The 9,246-nt window shown below is 38.8% G+C and overlaps 1 protein-coding gene across 1 annotated transcript in view; it reads left to right on the plus strand.

Annotated features, from left to right (window-relative positions):
• Positions 1 to 8,764, plus strand: part of megf10 (multiple EGF-like-domains 10) — a 188,099-nt gene extending 179,335 nt beyond the window's left edge. The window contains exon 24 of the mRNA XM_073477850.1: positions 8,525 to 8,764. Coding sequence (XP_073333951.1) covers positions 8,525 to 8,691 — 167 coding nt within the window. The 3' untranslated portion in view covers positions 8,692 to 8,764. The remainder of the gene's footprint in view (positions 1 to 8,524) is intronic.
• Positions 8,765 to 9,246: the final 482 nt, after the last annotated feature.

The raw sequence follows: 9,246 nt of genomic DNA on the forward strand, positions 1-9,246 counted from the left end.
ACCAAATTATGCATTTAATGCTACCAACATCGCCTATAGCTTAAATAGACGAATGTACTGCCATATTATATCGGGCATGGCCTTTATAATAGTCGGACAAAACACACAGAGTTCAGAGGAAAATACATTTATTTGAGCTTTAGTTAACATAGTTTCACTTTCTTACAGAGTCATTTATAGATCATTAGAAGAAAACGGTACCTTAACTAAATTCAAACCACATCAGTTCACATCTGGTTGCTACTACACACCTCCCTGGTAACCTGGATGTTCTCCGGAGTCTTGTGGAGTTTGTAGGTGGCTTCCTCGACCCTCTACTGCCATAGTTAAGACAACAGACCATTTAAAGCCATGTCACTATCCAACCCCATTAACATTAGACCAGCTATTGAAGCTGCCAGGACATTGTATCTTCATTTCCCACTGTTAGACACTTATTACAGTCTTATTAGACTTACTTAGAGGATAATTTGTGGCACATTACAACAGAACTGTACTGTAAAATAAAGTGGTCCTTCTCACTGTTAGACACTTATTACAGTCTTATTAGACTTACTTAGAGGATAATTTGTGGCACATTACAACAGAACTGTACTGTAAAATAAAGTGGTCCTTCTCACTGTTAGACACTTATTACAGTCTTATTAGACTTACTTAGAGGATAATTTGTGGCACATTACAACAGAACTGTACTCTAAAATAAAGTGGTCCTTCTCACTGTTAGACCCTTATTAGACTTTCTTAGAGGGTCGCTTTTCTGACCCTTGTGGACGGCCTCCAGTGCTCCAGAGCCCTGCCAGCACAGGGCTAAAGGGCGCTGTGCGGCTCACGATGCGTCACTGTGGCCCTCTCTTCACACAGGGGCATCCACAGCTGTTCGTAGCCGAGCTCCAGCTCAAACACACGCTGCTCGTGAGGAGGTGATGGTCGCTCTCTGGAAGTCCTTCTCTGGAGGTTTGCTGGGCTATCGAAGCTTTCAGAAAAACGTTATCTCCTAAATTTAGGAACAGATGTCAGTCAAATAACTGAACTGCCCAGTGACGTTCACTGAACAGCTAACCAGTGTAGCATCCCCGGCTGAAAGATGGTCATACTCTCTAACTGATGGTCCAAAGTGTTTATTGCAGGAACCTTGTACACTTGAACACACCGTGAGCTATGAAAAAAGTATAAAAAATAAAGGTTATTATCTTCCTTCATGCCCTTTTTGCATCATAAATTCACTCAAAATAAAATTATGTATTTTTGTATTTAGCTGCTTCAATCACTGTTACATTCACGGAAAAATCACAATTTAACCTGCTTTAACTTAAATGACAACCTAGAGAGCTGTATGTATTATTTTTAACTTAAAATAAAACTTTTAACCAGTACATTTGTATTAAATATAAACCTTTAACTTTATATATTAAAGCCAATACAAACCACACAAAATGCGTTCTATTAATAAACATAGAAATGAAACGACCAGCCTCATCTCCGTTCTTCTGACCCAACAGGATAGCTGAGCTAATGCTAATTAGCGTTCCCGCTAGCTCAAACAAGCTATATCAAACTGTACAAAACCATAAAAGTTAGCGCGATCTGAACTGAACATTAAACATATCATGAAACGATATAACAACAAACCTTGTGCCCTTTATCAGCCAGGTGCTAAGTAAACAAAATTATTGTTTTCATCACTTTCAGCAAACACTGTGCAGGCACACTTCCAACACGCAGACACACACTATCCACAGGAACACCGGATGTTTTCGGTTCACAGCGAGACGCTTTCAAAATAAAATTATATTAGATGCATTTAGCGTCTAATATAATTAATGAAATAATAACCCGGCTTCAAAGAATATCAGTAAACTAAATGAAAACAACATGTTCTTAGAAACAAGTGTGTTTTGTCCGACTATTATAAAGGCCATGCCCGATATAATATGGCAGTACATTCGTCTAATTAAGCTATAGGCCGATGTTGGTAGCATTAAATGCATAATTTGGTAGTGAGGGTAGAATAGCATCTAACTAGCATATTTTGGATCTGACATGGCATTGTGTGTGATTTCTTATTAGACTAAGATCTTGTAAAATGGTGTCATAGTGTATTAGGATCTCCGATTTGGTTTGTTATTACAGTATAATTTGGTATAATAGTGTCTCAGTATAGTAGACTATATTTTAAGTAATAAGACTTTATATGCGGTTTCTGATTACAGCATAATTTGGGTAGGCTATATGGTGTCTAATAACAGTTTAACTTTTCTTGTTTACTGTCTAATTAACATTACATTATTTGTAGTTGTCTAATTTGATACAAAGTGCGGCTTGTTAGGTCTTATTGGCTATTGTTTTTGTCTAGTTTGATACAAAGTACGGCTTGTTACGTCTTATTGGCTATTGTTTTTGTCTAATTTGATACAAAGTACGGCCTGTTACGGCTTATTAATGTACTGTAAAATAAAGTGCGACCCAGAATACTTATGCAGGGAATCCGTTGATACATTATATAGACATACTAAGTGTATATTGAGGCACTGATGTTGGGTTCTCTCCCCCCATCATTTAGGGAGGCTCTAATATCAGTAATTCCTAAAAAAAGACAAGGATACTACAGAACCCTCTAATTATAGACCTATAAGCTTATTAAATGTGGACTGCAAAATCCTTACAAAGATTCTAGCCCTATGTCTAGAGAGAGCACTGCCTAATATAATACACACAGATCAGGTTGGATTTATGAAAAACCGGTCTTCTGCAGATCATATGAGAAGATTATTACATCTGATTTGGCTGAACCATTCAAACCAGGTTCCGATTTTGGCCATCTCGCTGGATGCTGAGAAGGCCTTTGACCGGGTTGAATGGGAGTTCCTGTTTAGCACATCAATGCAATTCGGATTTGGATCAACTTTCATTAATTAGATTAAAATACTTTATAAAAACCAAAGGGCAGCATTTATGACCAACGGGATGATCTCATCTACCTTACCTGAGGTAGCAGATAGGGTTGTTCACTATCCCCTTTACTGTTCAATATTGTACATGAGCCACTGGCCATTGCTATCAGATCAGATGCAAGCATCAGGGGAGTAGAGGGAGGGAGGAAAGAGCACAAATTATTATTATATGTGGACGATATTTTAATGCAGACTAGAGACCCTTTGAAATCTTTACCACATTTAATGAAGACAATCCAGTCTTACTCTAAACTATCAGGTTATAAAAATAATTGGAGAAAATCAGAGGCCATGCTTGTCTCTGGTACGTGGCATTCAAGTTCAGTGTCATGTTTCAACTTCAAATGGGTGTCAAACGGTATGTCATATTTGGGTATAAAGCTAAGCCGGAACATTGAGGTTATCCCTGTTTTGAACTTTGAGCGTGCACTACAAAAAGTCAAAAGTAATCTAGATAAGTGGAGAAAATGGAAACTTTCATTATGGGGCAAGATAAGTGTTATTAAAATGGTTGTTGCACCCCAGTTGAACTATGTAGCTATGATGTTGCCATACGCCATACCACCTCAGATTTTTTTCAACAATATGACTCAATAGCTAAAGAATTTTTATGGGAAGAGAGGAAACCGAGAATCGGAATGAGCAAAATATGTCCCCAAAAGACAGAGAAGGTTTGGGTCTACCAAACCTGAGGCTATATCATAATTCATTTGAAATTGCCAAACTAGCCAAGCATTGGATTAAGGACAGTAATTTGGATTGGTTTACCATTGAAAGTGAGATGTGTTCTCCATTTGCCCCTATAGATAGATTATCCCAGTCTCAACATGGACCCATGAACCATATCCTGTCTCACTCGAAAGAGGTTTGGACCAGAATACACAAGATGTTAAAGATACCTCATTTTAGATAACCTTACTCACCTATATGGCATAATCCAACGATTGTTATTGGGAAAACACCAATATTCTGGAAAAAATGGCACCTCAGTGGTATATGTCGGGTGGATGACCTGTATCAGAATTGTATGTTAATGTCATATACAGATTTGACTAAGAGATACGCCCTCACAGGGAAAGGACACTTTTGGAAGTATCTCCAAATTAGGAGCTGTTTTGCACAAGGGACGTAGTCAGGACAGAAATCCCATTACAGACTTCTTCAGATTGCCAACGGAACGCCTTAAGGCCTCTATTCTTTACAGATTGACTAATGAACGACTCAGTAATAGCTGTGACAGTTTAAGAGTAATATGGCAAAAGGACCTGGGATGTAGGTTGAATGAAGATGAGTTGTTAAACATTTTGTCAGATACTGGTAAATTTGTCAGGGAGTCCAGAAGTAAATTTACTCAATACAAAATAATCCACAGGTATTACTGGACACCAACTAGACTGTATAGGATGGGACTATCAAACAATAACTTGTTCTCAGACATATGAGTAAGTGGCTGGGCAGGACGCTGCCAATATCCCCAAGACTGTGTTTACTCGGAGACAGATCACAAGTACACAACATATCCAAAGAGGAATTTTCAGCTGTTATGACTGGGTTAACCATAGCTGCCAGAACGGTACTCACTTATTGGAAATCAGCCAAACCCCTAGAAATGAGAGAATGGGTTAACTATATGATAAAAACTGCCTCATATGAATCCATGTTGATCAGGACGAATGACGGAAACCACACTTAGAGGCCAACATGGGGGGCTTTTTGGAATGATATCTCTATGGCTTAAAACCTGGACTGTGGTTCCATTTCTCTCTCCCTAATTGTTACCTTCTTTATTTATTTATCTGCATATTCTTCATGTTATTATTATTATTATTATTATTATTATTATCACTATCCTTGCGGTTGTTGTTCTCGCCATTATTGTTTTTCCTTTTTTTAATTATTATTAATATTTGTATTTATTTAATAATTTGTTTATTGAATAATTTTTGGGAGTGATTGCTACCTGTGCCTTACCTTCTCTTGGGCGGATCTCCTTGTTCTATAGTCAGTGGATTTTATTGTTGTGGCTGTGGAAATGTCACACCTGGAAGATTTCTATGTTATGTACCAAGCCATCTCAAATCAATAAAAACTTGAATTACAAAAAATAAAAGCTTTATTATGAAGCAGCATTATAGGAAATGTATTTTCACCAGCAGTAACCAAACAAAACAGCTGAAAGTGAACACGATGAAACAGTAGAACACAGCAGATGTTTGACAGTACAAACAGGACGAAGGAAACTAAAGAGATTCAGTTAGAAGCTACAAAAGTACTAATAGCTGAACACATTCAGTTTTAAAAACGTCTATCTCTCAGGTTTCCTGCACAGACATGAGTTAAATATTGATTATAGGGGGAGATTGGAGGCGAGGCGAGCACAGCTTGGTTGACTTGGTATGGCCAAAAGTGCTGATGGAAAAACGGCACTGGAGCTCCAGCAGGCCCACAGAACTTCTTTCTATAGCAGCGACACAAGGTCCTGCCTAGTACCCAAGTTTAGCTACAGCAGATGGGACACAAAGCCTGCCAGCTAAGGACCTAAGGAACTGCAAGCATTTCTCTTCAAAGACTGTTAATGTTCAATTGGGCCTAGTGTAGGAGATACACTAATAATAAATGTCATTTATTAATCACTGGCTATTAATAAAACACTCGTTAATGGGGCACCACCTCCGTTATCTTGTCTATTTGAATAATCCGGAGGTAATTAATCAAATTCGACTGGACAAGTTTAACTTGTATCAATTCTAATCAATTTCAGATCAATTTATTCAATCTCATATATGAAGGAGTAAATTCTACACATATCCATCGGTTCTCCACATTAAAAACAAACCTGCACAGACAACGACATACGGTTAAATATGTTTATTGACTAAATAATTCAGGTTAAATAAATGAAATGGCAATTTAAATGAATAACAACAGGTAACAGGAAAAGTGAAATAACTAAGTAATGGGTTATTAGTGGAATATGGGCTGATGGTGAGATCATGAGTTAGGTTGAAGCATTTAAAGGTTACGGGAGTAATTTTAATACTAACGAGACCCTAAACGAATTTCTCTTAAGCTAAAAGATATGAATCAGAGCCATATACACCATCTCATGTATCATGTGTGAATCCAGCTGTTGTGAGTGATGGAGAGCCTACTTTCTTAGCAGAATGGTTGAGTCCGCGGCAGCGGATTCCCTCCGGTGATTTGCAGCTCTAGCTGCCAGTCCCGGTCCAATGGCCGAGGGTCAGCTCGTCCAGTGTCAGTCGGTTGGGCACCTCGGTCCTTTGTCTTAGGAAGAGGGCAGCTGGTCCCGTACCGATCCGGTGCAGATCTTGGCTCAATGCCCAGCGGGATGGTACCGCTAGCGAGCGCTGGGGGCTTGTTAAAGAGTCTGTCTTTCGTTGGAAACCGCTTGCACGGTCTCGGACACAGCAAGTTGCTGTAGTGTCTTGATGATGATTGTGATAAGGATGTTCTTCTTCGTTTCTTCGAGTGGTTCTCAGGCTCTGACTTTGTAAACTAAATTTAACTTCTTGAATAAAATAACTGAGGACGATACGTTGATCAGGCGGATCTTCCGTTGTTAGTTAATGCAAGGTAATCTAAATTAAGTTCACTTCTTCAAAAGCAGGTTACGATACTTAACGGTATAAAACAAATTAAAACAGAACTTTGTTCTGGTGCAAACTTAATAAAAGAAGCTAATCAATACTGCGAAAAATATAAAGTGAGAAAAATCAAGGCGTGAGCACTTCTGTTGAGATCGCTGTCTTGGAGCGTGTTTCAAAGTAAAGAGCTTCAAAATAAGTTACAAAAGAAAAACTTAAACAAAACTTAAACTAAACAAAACTGAAAATTAAAAACTGAACTGAACTTTTAAAAACTGAACACGAGAGACGTGATCTCTCTGTTTTATTACTTGCAAATCGAGGCGTGTCTAGGCGGGGCTTACCGGCTTTTGTCTCCAAGATTTAAACGTTACAAAACAGTGCTTCACCTTCTCACAGATTCTCACCATGGCTCAATAGATGTACGTTGTCTATCATGAAAATGATTATGACGTGATTAAACATTAATTATACATATTCAGCTTAATACTTGTTAAAACAAAGACATATCAGAGTCATTTACTGGTTATAACCATGAACATATTAAACAGAATATTTCTCGTCCAACTGTACCCGGACTCACCATCAGGAGGTGCTGTGGTTCCACCGAACACAGTACAGATTAAACATTAAACTTGATCTCAGTCAATCTTAATCGTAGAGAAACGGGAAAAAGATCAGTTTCATGAACTTCTCTTACTGTTTCTTAATGTGTTAGAAATAAGATTGTGAGATACTGACTTAATGGTTAATTAGAAATGGTCTGAAATCTGGAAGAATACAGAGGCCATTTGAATGGAATGTGACCAGATAAGGATACCAGGCATGTCGTAAATAATAGAAGACAGAGTAACAGCATGGAACAACACGTCAGAAGGTGTCCGATGTCCACTCTGTGAGTGTTTGTGGATCAGAAGTCATAGAGACAGAGAGAGAAATAGGTAGAAAGAGATCAGGCGTGTTACTTAATCTGCAAATGTAAAGACATTGTATTAACACATTCTGATGACCAATTCGTTCGTCCCTCCTGGTGAACTGGCACAGGACTCAACATGACCTGTGGGAAGAGTTTATCTGCTCAGAAGGGGAAAGAGAGTTCAGAAATGGGAGAGAAAGTTCATCCAAAGGCTTTGGGTTGTAAATTAATTAAAACTGTCCTCATTTGAAGTCTTTATGGTCCAGGAGAACACTATCCTCTCTGCCAGGAGATAAGATGTGCAGCCTGGAAGACGCCTCCTTCCTGTAAATCTTCTTCATCCAGATGAAAAGGGTTAACAAGAACAACAGGGCCTCAGTGTAATGCAGAGGCGATGGACAGATATGTTCCTACACTAGAAAGCATACAATATAGCATAGCACAGCTAAGCACAGGACTGTTTAACTATGGTTAATGTTATGCAATTGTGTTGGATGTATTTGGTCTATTCACTGTTTGTATGTAGTCAGGTTATTGGTAGTTGGCTTTGCCACATAGCTAAGTTGATGTTTGTTAAGTTTTGCTCTACACAAACTCATACTCTTGCATACAACTAACCATTAGGCCATATAACACCTAAGGATGATATCAGTGAGCACATGGTTTGGGCACCACCATTGTTACTTTCTCTCTCCTATCGAAGAAACGTGGTCAGTCGCCATCTTGGACCTGAGTCCATCCCTCATCAGCCATATTGTAGTTTCCTTTGTCCATGCCATGAGGCGTGGCCATTTTGAACTCTAGCCACTACTATTTTATTTGGTTCTTCCTACACATTGACATGTTTTTCTGCTCCCAAGTGACCAAAATATAAATTAATGAAGCAACATCTGGATGAATCATAAACATGTCCTGTCCTGAAACTGTACTCTACACACAGAGATGTAATTAAATGTTATCAAAACATTTTTTTTTAAATGTTGGACTTCCTTTACACAGCATTGTTATACTATTGTTCCTGCAACTTCAAACATTTCTGTCTTTGATTTCAGAGCCAACTCGAAGCACCATCCAGTTAACTGAAGACGGTAATGGCCTTGCACAGTTTCGTCAAGATCCATACGATCTACCAAAAAACAGCCATATCCCCTCTCACTATGACCTCCTGCCAGCCAGAGAGAGTACATCTTTAGATCACAAGGAACTGGACAGTGAATGATGGCACAGAGCCCTGGTCACAACACGAGTCTGCAGCTCTAACACTGAATATTCCACAAACAGACAGACTTTACACCCACAACATATTCTTACTTGTTTTCTTTCTGTAATACTTTGACATTATCTTTGTAATCACATATCATTACTTTTTTTCTGAATAAAGTGGGTATGTAAGAGGTTAGTTCTGAGGTACATCTGTCTTTGTAGGTCATTCCACATATCAGGGAGGTAAGGTCTAGTGATGTGTTGTCTGACGACTGCTAAAAGAAAAAGGGTTTCTACCTGTCCCAAATGGCCACACTCAAAGTCGAGCTAAAATACCTGCTGCGCATGATACAACAGTGCATGAACACTCTGACGGTGGCAAGAGATTGATGTTGCACTTCCCTCCTACACCTGGCCAATCGCTGTGTAAAATTACAGCAATTGCCAGACACAGCCCAACCCACAGTGCCGTTGTTAAAAAGGGGGGTTCAGATGCTGTTAATTAATCCAAGTAGCTTGTTTCAAGCATACAGAGGCTTTTATGATGTTTGTGTCAATACCAATGAAATCT

The sequence above is a fragment of the Pagrus major genome, chromosome 1, assembly GCF_040436345.1.
Source record: "Pagrus major chromosome 1, Pma_NU_1.0".
NCBI classification, from domain to species: domain Eukaryota; kingdom Metazoa; phylum Chordata; class Actinopteri; order Spariformes; family Sparidae; genus Pagrus; species Pagrus major.